Source organism: Cervus elaphus, chromosome 17 (assembly GCF_910594005.1).
Source record: "Cervus elaphus chromosome 17, mCerEla1.1, whole genome shotgun sequence".
Classification (NCBI taxonomy): domain Eukaryota; kingdom Metazoa; phylum Chordata; class Mammalia; order Artiodactyla; family Cervidae; genus Cervus; species Cervus elaphus.
Window position 1 is genome coordinate 60,158,570 of NC_057831.1, and position 14,202 is coordinate 60,172,771.

At 43.2% G+C, this 14,202-nt stretch overlaps 1 protein-coding gene across 3 annotated transcripts in view; it reads right to left on the bottom strand.

The window, feature by feature from the left end:
* Positions 1 to 14,202, bottom strand: part of ATP8A1 (ATPase phospholipid transporting 8A1) — a 228,475-nt gene that overhangs the window by 106,650 nt on the left and 107,623 nt on the right. For all 3 annotated transcript variants that reach the window (XM_043871058.1, XM_043871060.1, XM_043871059.1), the window contains one exon: positions 11,694 to 11,833. In XM_043871058.1, coding sequence (XP_043726993.1) covers positions 11,694 to 11,833 — 140 coding nt within the window. The remainder of the gene's footprint in view (positions 1 to 11,693; positions 11,834 to 14,202) is intronic.

Genomic DNA, 14,202 nt, shown 5'->3' on the forward strand with positions numbered 1-14,202 from the left:
ACTGCCCTGCACAAGCCTAATAAAAATAAAGTGACTGCATGGGGGAGATTATATTGAAAGCACATTTGAAAGAAGGAAAGCAGCTGTCTTTGTAAAGGTAAAAAGGAAACATTTTTCAAACCAGGCAAAAATAAAGTACCAAAGATGTAGGGCCAGCCACATACATGTTGAGAAATGTCATAAGCAGGTTAATGTGCAGTGTGTTGGTGGCTATGAGATCAGGAATTTCTAGTGAAACATTCCTGAATATTCAGCAAAACTGCAGTGGGTTTACTTAGCTGCCTGCAAAAGAAAAACTGCATCTGAAAGCCTGTTAATTTCCCCTTTATCCTAAAGGCTTCTCCAGTACATCACTGACTAATCTTAGTGGACGGCCCGCAGCTTCCTTTCCTCTGGCCTCGATGTCATCTGTCGTGAGATTAGATCTTGAGTGATAGACTGCTCAGTCTCTGGAAATTAATATCTTTAGCTACATAACGATCATTAGGAAAAAAGATTTGAACTTTGCGTGCTTTTCCTGATCTTAACACAAGAGTGTTTAGGCCATAATCAATTTCATCCCAAACATGTATTACCTTACACAGATGGCCACTAATGGTCACTATGGGAATTACATATTCAGCAAGTGTTGAAATGTGATAAAATTCCCATGGCATTTATGGAATTAAAAAAAAAAAGCCTAAAACACTAATTTTACTTTCAAAATGTAACTGTGCCAAAAGTTATAAAGGTTTCAGTTGATGTCTCTTTGGCATAGATTTAGTTATCACTGAAAAATTATGAAATAATATTTATTTACCCAGTAAAGTCCTCAATAATCTTATTTTCTCTTTTAGATGTTTCTGATGTAATTTTTAAAAAAAAAAGAAGATAAAAATATAAAAGTTCTACCCTAGTAAAGATAAAAAGCTTCATGCAGAGTACTTAAAAAACTATGGTAAAATGTATTATGACAGATTTAGAAATATTTTTTCCCCAATACATGTATATTTTACTAAATAACAGAACCTCAAAGTGATTTATTCCATATTAACAAATATTGTGTCAGGGTTTAGATCTATTTTGTATTTTTTTTTAAAGTTTGTGATATGTCCCTAAATGAGAAAAAACACAGTAACTTGGGCTTGAGATTATAACACAGACTATTTGGCAGAAGTTTCTTTGAAGACAAATAAAAGAAACAATACTGGTGAATAAATGTTATCACTGGAGTAAATATGGATAAATACTAGTAACATTTGGTAACCTTTACGACAACATAAAATAAGACTGTGATCCGGAGAATGAAGAAATATTTCCGTAGCCGAGAAACATCAGATGGTGCTAAGTGCTTTACGCTGATTCCGGCGGTTAGCAGGGAGGCTGAGGACACTATGTGAGACTGAATCAGGGCGCGGCTGAGCTGGGCTGGTAAGAACAAGGCACCCAGAATAATACACACACAAGGCAGTGGGTGAGGAGTAAAACCGAGAGTAAACCAAAGTTAGAGTTTTATATAAACCATCAGATTCTTAAGCATCTGTCTGTTGCTCAGCTTTTAGTAATCATCTGTCTCTGTGAATGGGTTTCAGCCTCAGTCCCGAGGCACCCTGGCCAGGGGGCCCTGTTTCCACCTGTATGCCCCAGACTCACATCCTGGGACGGTCCCCCTTCCAAGCACACACGCACGCCTGCATTCACACACACACACACACACACACACACACCCATGCGTGCCTGCACTGTCTCTCTCTCACACACCCACACACCCGTGTCGTTGTGGGCAAGACGGTGGGACACAGCCAGAGCCCCTTCCTTCCTGGGATCTGTGCTTCAGAATCTGACCTCTGGGCTCCTCCCGGCCTTGTTTTCTGGCCGTGCCCTCCTCGCTGTTTATTGGCATCTGCTTCTCCCAGCCTCTGCTGCCTGGCTGTCAGCAGCCCCGAGCGCTGAGCCACAGGAGTAGGACTGGAGAGCAGGGGTCTTCATATTTTACTGAAGGGCTTATTACACAGATCAGTGGACCCTAAACCCAGAGCTTTTCACTGAGTTCGTCTCTGGGGAAACCTGGAAATGTGCACTGGTAACGAAGCGGCTGCTTTGAGGACCTAACAGCTCATCTCCAGCAAGGCTGACAAAACTCTTTCTACAAAGTGATAGATGGTAAATATTTTCAGGTTTGAGGGTCACACACTCTGTGCTGCAGTGACTCAATTCTGACATTGTAGAGACAATTTGGAAACACATGGGTGGAGCTGTGTTCTAATGAGACTTTATTTACAAAAACAGGTGGTGGGTGGAAGTGGTTCTTGGGCTGGAGTTTGCAGACCCTTGATGTGGAATAGTAGCGAGCAGCCCATCTCTGCATTGGCCTCCATTCTGACTGATCAGTCTAGATACTCCTTGGTCAGTTCCAACCCTTCTTCCTTAGCCTGGCCTTAGGGCCTCTGGTCCCATTTCTCTCCTCTCCGTCCAATCCGAAACTACAAACAAAGCCTCTCAACTGTAGTATATGATTACCATCAGAGAAAAACAGTACTCTCCCTAAATAATCACATGACTATATGCTATATACTATCTTAAAAGTAAACATAAAATTTTCTGTGAGTACCAAAGATAAACACAGGAAATAAGTATTTTCTTAGTCTGGGTGGCTCAAAAAAACCCATCCAACATCAGTTAACATCTGACCTTAAATCCTAAAGAAGAATTAAGACTCAGCCAAGTACTAGGGAGAGGTGGGGAGGGATGGGTGAAGAAATTCCAAACAGAAGACATCACATGTGAGAAGACATAGCTATGCTAAAGCATACTGTGTTTGAGAAGCTGCTATTTAGTCAATATGGAACCGATAAATGAAGGGAGGTATGTGGTGATTTAAACAACGCTAATTTAATAGGGTTGTTCTGATGATAAAACTGGATCAGTCATCTCAAACTCTGAATAGTAAGTTAGGAAAACGATGAGCCTGGAAGAGCTGGCAGGGAATGAAAATCAAAGTGGTTATTTTTTTTTATGTTGGGGATTCCAAAGGCACAGGGCATCTGGAGAAGAATTTCAGAAGGGGAGGGACAGGATCAGATTTATATCTCAGAAAGTTCACCCGTGGCCGACTGGGGATGGAATGGGAAGAACGGAGGGTGCAAGACCAGTTCAGAGGTTACGGCGGTCATCACACTTGTTAGCTTTAAAATATGGAAGCTCTGGAATATAGAGTCCCTCGTGGCCAGGGGCCTCTCAGAGGCATTCCATATGCTGGCTCTCCAAGACTGCTGCATTCCACTGGACGTCATTCACTCCTGTGCTTCCCTCTCAAAATCACTTTGCACACATCGAAGTGGCTGTATTTAAGGCAAGAGAACCTTGTCCCTCCGTCCTGTCCGCTAAAGCTGGGCTAGACGAAGCACGAAAAATCACCGGCACGGCTCACTGACCTGGTTCTGGACAGATCGTGCCACCCAGGCCAAGAAGGAGGTTTTGTCTTGGTGCTTTTTAAACCACAGAAATCATATTTGAACTCTCACACAGCCAAAGGATTGCCAAATAAGGTCAGAATTCACACATCCAGCTGAAAAGAATCGGGATTTGAGAGGCCATTGGGTGTAGCCAGCAAAAACAACACATCCATCTTATCTGAGTGAGAAGCCAGCAAAACCCACTGCGGACAGTCTACCGCGGAGCGTTCACAATAAGGGTTTGCTCAGCCAGAAAGGAGGAGCGTGGGATTAGAGATCTAAGGGAACACTAAGTACTTTCAGTAAGAAGACTCTGAAAGAGGAGTTGAGGGAAAATCATGACAAGCAAATCCCCACCTCCACCTTGAAGGAGGATACAGTATGTTACGTTACACACAGCTCGTCCCATTTCCTGAGCGGACGGGTCCTGAACACACTGTCTCCCAACCCCAAGAGCTGATCTCATGATGACTCAACTGTATGCGTGGTTACATTTTACTTTTCAAGATGCCAATGTTTCACATACATTCTTGCTTTCTTTTAAACCACGAGCAGCATGACATATGGATCAGGAACATGCGATTTGGAATTAAGACAGAACTGCGATGTGAATCCCTGCTCAGCCAACTACTGGACATGTGCTGCCGCGGAGTCGCTCAGTCGTGTCCGGCTCTTTGCAACCCCACGGACCACAGCCCGCCAGGCTCCTCTGTCCACGGGATTCTCCAGGCAAGAACACTGGAGTGGGCTGCCATGCCCTCCTCCAGGGGATCTCCCCAACCCAGGAACTGAACCCGGGTCTCCTGCATTGGGCTTCCCTGGTAGCTCAGTCGGTAAAGAATCTGCCTGCAGCGCAGGAGACCCAGGTTCGATCCCTGGGTTGGGAAGATCCGCTGCAGAAGGAAATGGCAACCCACTTCAGTACTCCTGCCTGAGAATCCCATGGACAGAGGAGGCTGGTGGGCCACAGTCCACGGGGTCACAAGAGTTGGACATGACTTAGTGACTCAACTCACCTCAACTCACTCCCGTATTGCAGGCAGATTCTATACTGAGCCACCAGGAAAGCCCACTTAGCAAGATAAGGCTAATAACACGGCTGTATTAGCCATCCTTGGTATAAGGATGAAAATTGATTGTTTATCTCAACTTTCTCTTTTTTTGTTTTTTGTTTTTTTTTGAGTAGTCAGATAGGAAAAAATGTTGAGTACTTACTTAAGACCCAGGGATGTCTATATTTTTTGTATAACCCACTTGCTTTGTTAATATTAATAAATTATATGTATTGCAAAATGCAACAACAAATTGTAAAAAAAAAAAACAAAAACAAAGCTGAGATAAAACATAAGTAGAAACAGAGGTTATAATGTTTTCTTGCTTACCCCAATGGCTCATTTTGCGTACCATGTTTTAGAAGCCCTGGAGCTAAATAATCGAGTGTGGGAGCAGGGGAGCAGGGGACGTGGAGCTTAGTAAAGTCTCAAAAACTGGCAGGTCCCCTTAGTAGATAAGCTGACAGACTGCAAATGTTCTTAAGCAAACAGTAAAACAGGAAACTACTGGAATTTGAAACCACGAAATCACCAGTACATCATGTAAATTTTCATCTAGTACATTTCAGCTTTTAGTACAAATGAAAGTGATATTGGCAGCTACTAAGAATAGAACTGGTAGTTTTATCTGAAAAAGCATTCAATGCGAATACAGAAGTTACTGTGAACTTGGCAGTCATAAATGCTCAGGAGAAGTTCTGTTTTTCATTAAGCTTTATATTTCTCTAGGAATCCTCTACGCCACTTGCCGCCACACGTTGGGAAGGGTGCTGGACTGCTGTTAGCCACCAGGGTGTAATGGTTGATCTATATTACGCCACATCAAGGCAGGCTTTAAAAAAAAAAGAAATCCCAGAAATGTCAGCCATATGTGGGGGGAGGAATCAAGGAAATAATGTAAAAAAGATCGCTAACCGCCTGGCTGTCCTAGCTCAGGGCCTATCGCACGGCCCAGGGTGCTGGGTCCTGCCACGACGTTGTCCAGGGCTCAGCACTGCCTCACTCTCAGCACTGAAAGGAAGACAAGGATTTTCCCGTCCTCTTCCCTGTCTCTGCCCCCAGAGCCCCCAGAAGCACCTGGCAAGTGCTGGGGCAAGGGGCATTTGCTGTTGAATCTTTCCAACCACGTGCTTCCCACATTTATATGTTAAATAACTTGGAAAACAGGGTTTTTCTTTTTTTTTTAATGACTGAGTCTGAATTTGTAACGAATGGATTCTTTAAAATCCTTATCTATCTTTTCTAACACATTCTTAAAGTCACATCCTTAGTGACAACACATTTGAAATCAACATATTCCACATGCAGAAAGCAGGCACTATGTGGGTAATAGAAGGCAGGTTTTCGTTAAGCAAACACTAAGTGAATTTAGCCTTTGAATTAATTATTTAATTGACTCATTCATTTATTCATCAAATATTTATTCAGTGATTAATACCAGCCAGACAGGCAGTTCTTGGAGCCACAGAGACAAATCAGATAAAACAATCCTGCTCTCATGAAGCTTCAATCTAGTGGAGGATAGATATTAATTGTGAATTATAAAATTTGTACATACAAGACACAACATAGCTTGATTTCAAGGGGAGCTAAACACTGCCAAAACTGTAGCTTCCTGATTACTATTAAGTTCAAAAATGAGCCTCTCTGATCCATAATTAATTAAAAAAAAATTTGGCAGAAGCATAGCATAAATTTTCATTTTTCAAGAAGCATATTTTGCAATTTATGCCTCAAAACATGAGAAGAAAACAAGAACAATGTCATCATCAGGGAAATACTGTTTTGATCACTGCCCAATCTAGCCATGTATTATATAATATATCTCACTATTTTCTGCAGTGCTCAAGATAAATAAGTTGCTTTTGTAAGCATCTCAAGTGACTACAAGGTAATTCATGTAATGCTAAAGATATAATTGCATTTTCCTATTGAAGCAAATAAATATAAAAAATTTTCCAAAAACTCTATTTACCATGAAGGAATACCTTCATGTTTCAAACAATGGTTTAATTATAAGATATTCCCCGTAAGTAACATCAGACCCCTTTTTACTACTAGTTTTCAAAGGAACTCATCAGCACGTTACGAGTATGAGGCAAACAAATTTTGTCTCAGAAATAAATGTGAAGTAGCAGATCAAAGAAGAAGGTGAGACATCTCAGAGAAACCACTGCTAAAGAAGTATAAGGCTTGCTAATTATCCTGTTGTTTATTTGCAATTTCTCCCTGACCAAGTACAATAAATTCTTAACTTAAAAAGTAATCTAATATTTAAAGACACATACCAACACTATAAATGGTTTCATAATCTAAATTATAAATCCAAATACACTGCCCTTCAAAAGAAAGAGGCTAAAGGAGGTAAAGCAGGTCAAGGGTGTTGTCTGAAAAATGAAACAACTGTAAATTTTCTCAAGTGGTGATAAACAGAGACGAAGAGGTGTTTCCTGTCCACAAAACCCAAGTGATGCTACAATTATCCTCAAACTGGGTCAAGACACCTCAAGTATCTGATGTGATTCTCATAATCCCTTCTGCATTTTAACTATGTGAGCCTTCTTGTTCCTGAATGTCTTGGGTTTCCTGGTAATAAATGTCACCTTCTTGACCTTTATTTAGTAATAGAAAAAAATGTTTCAGGAACATCTTGAAACAACTCATAGCATTAGAAATGATCTCTTTTTAATCCTGAAAAGTCTAACATCTGAATGAAAGTGCTGGAATCCAAACTATACAACTGTGTAGCAGAGACGCTGATGACATTATCCAGATGGATGAAAAGTCCTAAATCCTCTAACTATGACCGTCACCAGGGAAAAGTCCATCCAGGGCCTTCTGTCCAGCCTCCCACATTCTCTCTCCTGTACTGTACCCTGGAGGTAAAGGGGGACCTTCCTTCTGGAGCTCACACGCGCTGCGTAGAAATGTCACAAAGCACTGTGCCACAGGACAGATGGCATTATCTCCTGGGAGGTTCTTGGCCTATTTGGATATATTTTTTCAGATTATGCTAGGAGTCACAGCCCCAAAGGAAAAAAGGCTTTAACTAAAATTTTGAAAACTGAATTGCTTGTTTGAACAAACACTGGAGGGATAACATAGAGAGCAGGGTGTAAAAGTACAACCTTAAACATATAAAATTGTCACTTATTTTGTAACATCAATATACATTCTTGTTTCCAGGAAGAGCTCTACAAATCTTTTGTATTTTGAATGTCTTTAATATAACACCATAATACCATTTGGAATAGTCATCACTATTTCAAATATGTCCAGCAACGTCTTGTGTATGACCACAGGATGTCCTGATCTTTTGTTGGAAAGTGAGGGAAAGTATCTATAGCAATTTTGAGAAGCATGTTTCCTAAAGAGATTTCACAGACAAGAGGAATATAATCTGGCTTCCAAACGGTGCTCCACAGAGCCCCAAAGTCCTGAAAAGCCCCTCATGGACCATGATGAGGGCAAGGTAGGGTTGTCAGGGGAGAGCAAGTTAGGGACTTCTCCCCACTCCTCCATTTGTTAAACCAGCACAGTTCTGCTTTTATATATTCTATGTATTAAAAATATGTAAGTATATTCAGGCAATATTTACTTTGGGAAAGAGGTTCTACTCTTTAAAAAAAGAGAGACTTGAAAATAATTTGAAAGTCACTAGCTTACATGCTGAAGTCCAATATTACGGTCGATATAAAAAATAGATCCTAATCGCAAGAAAAATGGATTACATAATAAACAGGTCTCATTTAAAGTAGCCAAGGGTGAAAATGGATGAAACTAGGGCTTCCCTGGTGGCTCAGAAGGTAAAGAATCAACCGGCGATGCAGGAGACCCAGGTTCGATCCCTGGGTCAGGAAGATCCCCTGGAGAAGGAAATGGCTACCCACCCCAGCATTCTTGCCTGGAGCGTCCCAAGGACAGAGGAGCCTGGTGGTCTACAGTCCCCGGGGTCACAACGGAGCATTCGGACACAACGGAGCAATGACCACGTTCACCTTCAGGACCCCGACAGCTAAATGTACAGTCAGTGACAGCAGCAGAATCCGCTCTGATACGGCGGCGCCTGCCTCCACCAGGTGTGGCGGCCCCCAAGAGCGCCCCCCTGGATACTGACCATCGCTGATTTTAATAACTGATGGACGCTCAAAGGGGAGACACGCTAGCACCCTGACCACCGGCAGTCCCCAGATGAGCGGGGTTGGGAAAATCATCTTTTCAGAAAAGCTTTTAGTTGCAGGGACCCCTCTGTGCTCTTGTTCCTGTTCATTTTCTCCTAAAAGACTCCTGCCCTTCTTCAGTGGGTGAAATAATCATTCGAGGCTGATTTCAAAAACTACCACCTCCCTGAAAGCTTGTGGGTCACTCCTGGACTTCCTGGAGGAATTAGTTCAGACCATGACACTCGGAGTGTTCCTTATTTGGTTGGACGTCCCTGATATCTAGCATTTATCAATCACCTAATGAAAGTTAATTAAGTTAATCACTGAAAGAAACTATAGTTTCAGGGGATATAGAAAATTAGTCCTTATTCGGAACAAGCTGGGTGAACCAATCTTTCTGATTTTTCAATAAAAATTAAGACAGCATGACTTATCACAAAGTAAAAAAGGAATTAGCTGTAAATTCTCTTTTTCATTTATTTTAGGTAAGAGGTAGTCATAAGAGAGACTTCCATATCTGTAAACTAAAAATATGTAAATACATGTAATGGATTTCCCTAGGCAGCTTAAATTTCAAGGTGACTCATGATCGCCATCTGCTGGAAGAAAGGCTGAATATCTGTTTTAGTTAAAAGAGGGATGTCAAAATTTAATAACAGATATTAAACACACACAACTGTTAAACCTATAAAACTGAATCTATAAACTCTAGGACATTCTCAGTAAAAACATTAGTCATATTAAACATTCAACTCCAGCATTTGCTCCAGAGCGTTTCAAGTAGAAACAAAATTTAATGGTTAGAATCCACTTAAAATATATTTATTGTTAGTTGTTATATATTAATTCTATCATTGCCGCGTGAGAAAAGACTACATTATATTCAGGCTGTTAGGAAAGGAGACAGGAGGAAAAGAATCATCTCCAAGCAGAGTAATCTTTTTTAATTTCTCAAAAGATTATGTGTGTATGAGTCGGTCAGTCATGCGACCTAATGGACGGTACCCAGCCGGCCAGGCTTCTGCGTCCACAGAATTCTCCTGGCAAGAAGAGTGGAGTGGGTTGTCATTCCCTTCTCCCGGGAATCTTCCCAACCCAGGGATCGAACCCCAGTTTCCTGCATTGCAGGCAGATTCTTTGCTGTCTGAGCCGCCAGGGAAACCCTCTCAAAGAGCGAGAAAAGCCAAAGATTAAAAATCAACAATTCCATTAGTGCTTGTAAACAATACGTGACTTTGGAGGCAATGAAAGAGATTATGGTCATGGTCTCATAAATAAAACACTATTTTATTTCACGACTTGGTATTCCAAAGACGTTAAATATATATACAATATTAGAAAAGAAAGAGAGGAATTCAGTAAGTGGATGGATCACAAGTCTCCTGGTGAGGGTACACATCTAAAATTGGTGGTGGAGGTGGGGTTTACTAACTGGGAAGGTTTCACACATTCTGTCACAAGCCTTCTGAGAAATAAGGAAGATACAGAATAAGTTGAAATATAAGGGAGGGACGCGAAGCAGCCTAGCTTCTGAGGGGGTCTCAGCCTCCTGAGGACACAGGAGGCCGTACCCAGAGTCACAGCGGACTACGCAGCAGAGGACGCCGCTCCAGGCCGGGCGTAGCGGGCCTGGGGTCACAGGGCACAGAGGGCATGGGGGGAGCCCAGGGACGCGCCCACCGCGCTGGCTGCCACTCAGGACGGGCCAGGGAGCACATCGGCAGAGGAAGAAAAAAAACACGCCAGCCACGACTCACCGGAAGGCGGGATCAACTGCGGCTAACAGGCAAAGCCCGAGTCTCTGCCTCACGAACAGGAGCATGCTTGAAGGAATTACGCAAGCAGCAAGTTATTTCACGGAAACTTAAGGGCTGGAATGAAGACACTCGAGTGCCTAAGAGCCTGAACTTGAGCCGGAGCAGGAATTCTGACTTTCGTTCTTATGTGCCGAGGAATGTCCTCCAAATGACTCAACCTCTCTGGTGCCTTGATTTCTCCATTTACACAGTTGTGATAATTAACACTACCTACACCTCAAAGGGATGCTATGAAGATTAAGTAGGTTTTTAATTAAGTAGGTTAAAGATTCAAGTGCTCCAAATAGCACCTGGCACACAGTCAGTACAACATAAAAATGTCTGCTCTTCTGAATTCAGGAAGCAAGATTTCTTGGTGTTTATGAAGCATCAATCATGGTGTATCCATCCCTTTTTGGCTGAATAGCCTTGGTTTCTTTATCAGTAAAGCGAGGATATTTATAGTTGTGGTACAAATGATGGATGTAGCTAAGTGAACAAGGGCAGGCCAGGTATAAGCACCGGATTGTTCACTTGCACATTCTTTATTATTGCTTATGGAGTAACACAGCTGTACATTTATTGTATTATTGCGTATTATACATTATGTGCTCAGTTGCTCAGTCTTTGCAACCTCATGGACCGTAGCCCGCCGGCTCCTCTGTCCATGGGGGTTCTCCAGGCAAGAATACCAGAGTGGGTTGCCATGCCCTCCTTCAGGGGATTTTTCCGACACAGGGATCGAACCTGGGTGTCCTGCGTTGCAGGCAGATTCTTTACCATCTGAGCCACCAGGGAAGCCCCAAGAATACTGGAGTGGGTTGCAATGTCCGTCTCCAGGGGATCTTCCCAACCCAGGGATCAAACCCAGGTCCCCCGCACTGCAGGTGGACTCTTTACCGTCTGAGCCGCCAGGGAAGGCCACTGCATCTATACACACTTGTATGCAGCTTTTATGCATGTTCGTGTGTGGAGAGAGGGCGTGAGATGAAGACGCAATGGGAGATGTTGGCAAGGAGCTTGCTAGACCAGATCAGCCTCAATTTGATCCAAAACTGTGAAAAGAGCCAAAATCTATACCAAGTAAGTCCAGAGAATTTTTGGAAAAGACTGAGTTGTTAGTGCTTAGACCAGAGGAGATTCAACAGTGGTGTGTCAAGACATTTTAATTTTTATTTTATTGGCCCCTCGAAACAAGACTGGAGTTTTCTGGAAATCAAACTTCCCTCACAAGCAGAAGAGCTGTACCTTTTCGATTAACTCGTAGCTCTCCTCGAGTTTGAGCAGCCTGTTCTGCACAGATGTGGACGCACGCTGATAGACGGCTCGCCACTCCTGAAAGTCGCTCTCTGAAACCTCAGCCACGGCAAAACACAAGGTTCTTAACCCTGAAAAAAGGGGGCATGCCCCCCGCAACATCAGATAAGATTCGGTTCAGAAATCTGACACTTCCATTTGTTTTGAACAAAATCTCATTTCAAAAACATCGATTCAGTATGCTCAAGTCTGACTCAAGTTTGATGGAACCTTAGCGTCAACCGTGTATTAACATGCCTCTGGCCTTTACCACCGGCACCTGGCTTTTAATTCCCCAGCTCTTTCAATTCATGCTTCATGCCTCGAGTAACTTTTCTAAAATCCTAATCTGATAAGGTTATTCCTTTGCTTGAAGTCTTTTAATCATTCTGCAGGATGAAGCTCAAACCCCAAAGTCTGGCTCAGTCACCACACATCAACTGCCTTCAACCTCCTTCTCTGCCGTCCTCTTCCCATGGTAGGGTCTTTGCACAAATTGGTCTTTTTTCTCCCCTCCATTCCCTCCCCCATCCCCCTCCACCGCCTGCCTTGCATCTACTTTAAGACTCAGTTCTGAAAATCATCTCTTTGAAGCCTTCTCCTCTCACCCAGACCCCAACACTTCTGTGGTGTGAAGGACAATGTTTTGTGTTTTTTCTGTGATCTCCTACATGAGCTTGAAGCTTCTGGAGTTCTTCACACCTGTGACTCCAGGGCTGAGCAGTGGCCAGCTCATTAACAATGGCTTCACAGATGCTTATGAAGGAAGGAATGGAGGGACCCCACCGGGGTGTACTGGGAGAGCCACCTACCTCTAACTGTATTTTTTACAGTGGATTTGTAGTATAAGGAGTCTAAAAAATTGAGGGACAGCGACAAAAAAAGAATACCCATCAGAAACAGCTGGGAAAACAATCACAGAGTCTGCCCATTTTCTAACTCATGTGGAGGTGACCCTGAGCCAGAAAAAAGTTTACAGACTGGAAAGACAAAGAAGCAGAAGATTTGCCAGCCAGGATAAAAGCCGTTAACTAGGTTACCAAGAAGGCAATGTTCTCACTCAAGGTCGTTTAGCTCTCAGAATAATTAGGTGTTAGCGATGTCAAGTCAAATTAAATACGGCCGGGAGCACACCAGAAAAAGAAGCAAAGAACATGGGACATAGAACGTCCGGAGGACGCCACGTCCCAAAAAAGGAGTACGTGGTCGCTGCCACGCCGCTGCAAACAGAACTTAGCTCTTTGGGCCACATTAGGGACATGTTTTTCTCTTCTGGACACTTGGCTGGAGACTTGAAAGTCAAAGTGAAAGTCACTCAGTCGTGTCTGACTCTGTGCGACCCCATAGACGGTAGCCCACCAGGCTCCACCGTCCCTGGGATTCTCCAGGCAAGAACACTGGAGTGGTTTGCCATCTCCTTCTCCAAAGCTTGAAAGTGAAAAGTGAAAGTGAAGTCGCTCAGTCGTGTCTGACTCTTAGCGACCCCGTGGACTGCAGCCCACCAGGCTCCTCCGTCCATGGGATTTTCCAGGCAAGAGCACTGGAGTGGGGTGCCATTGCCTTCTCCGGAACTGGTCTGGGAGCCAGAATATCCTTAACATGAGAACCAGAGAGAAGGAAGATGCTCCTCCAACCCGCTCCTTCCTCAATAAAGGAACCTGCAGTATGAGCTAGGTTGCCTTGTACCCGCCATCCCCTTGGAAGTTGCGCCTCATGGAATCTGAACTCAACAGATGTGGGGGTCTCCATGCGCTTCCATTTTTGGAGGAGAGATGGTAGAAGGTTCCATATGTCCCTGCTCTTCAAAGCCTAGTGCTTTTAACAACATTCCTATCATTTTGCTGCTTGGATTAGGAGGAAGAGGTTTGGCTCAGAGGTCAGGCTTGGCGCCACCAGCCACAGTTCCGGCAGAAGCAGAGCAGAGTGAAAACGTGGATGGGAGATCGGATACGGTACCGGTGACCTTTGTTAAGCGTAGAGAGAAGAGTCTACAAATCCCCGTAGTGGCTGACCCTGAGGCTTCCCGGCTCTCACTGCCGTTCCTCTCATCTAGATCGTCTCCCCAGACTACGTTTTGGTGCAGAACGTCAGGGCTACGTATGTTTACCGCGGATCCGCAGGCCTCATAGAGCCTGGGTGAGGCAGGGGCTTAACAAAAAGCCTTGCGCTAACACTAAATTGAACAACTGTTTCAGTAGTTATAGAGGTTTATTTATTTCTTCTCCTCTTTCTTACTCAGATTAGACTACCCAGTTCTTTAACTCGTTTCTTTCCTCCTACATTGCTTGAGATGTAAAGTATTTAAACTGTAAATGGTATCCATTCTAAAAAGCAAACAGATTTATAAGCTCTACATCCCTTTAAATGTGTGGACAAAGTCTTTCAAAATGTTAATAAATACAGGAGAGCAAAATAAAAATAACGGCTGGGAATAGCATATAGTAAGATCTGAATGGTCAAC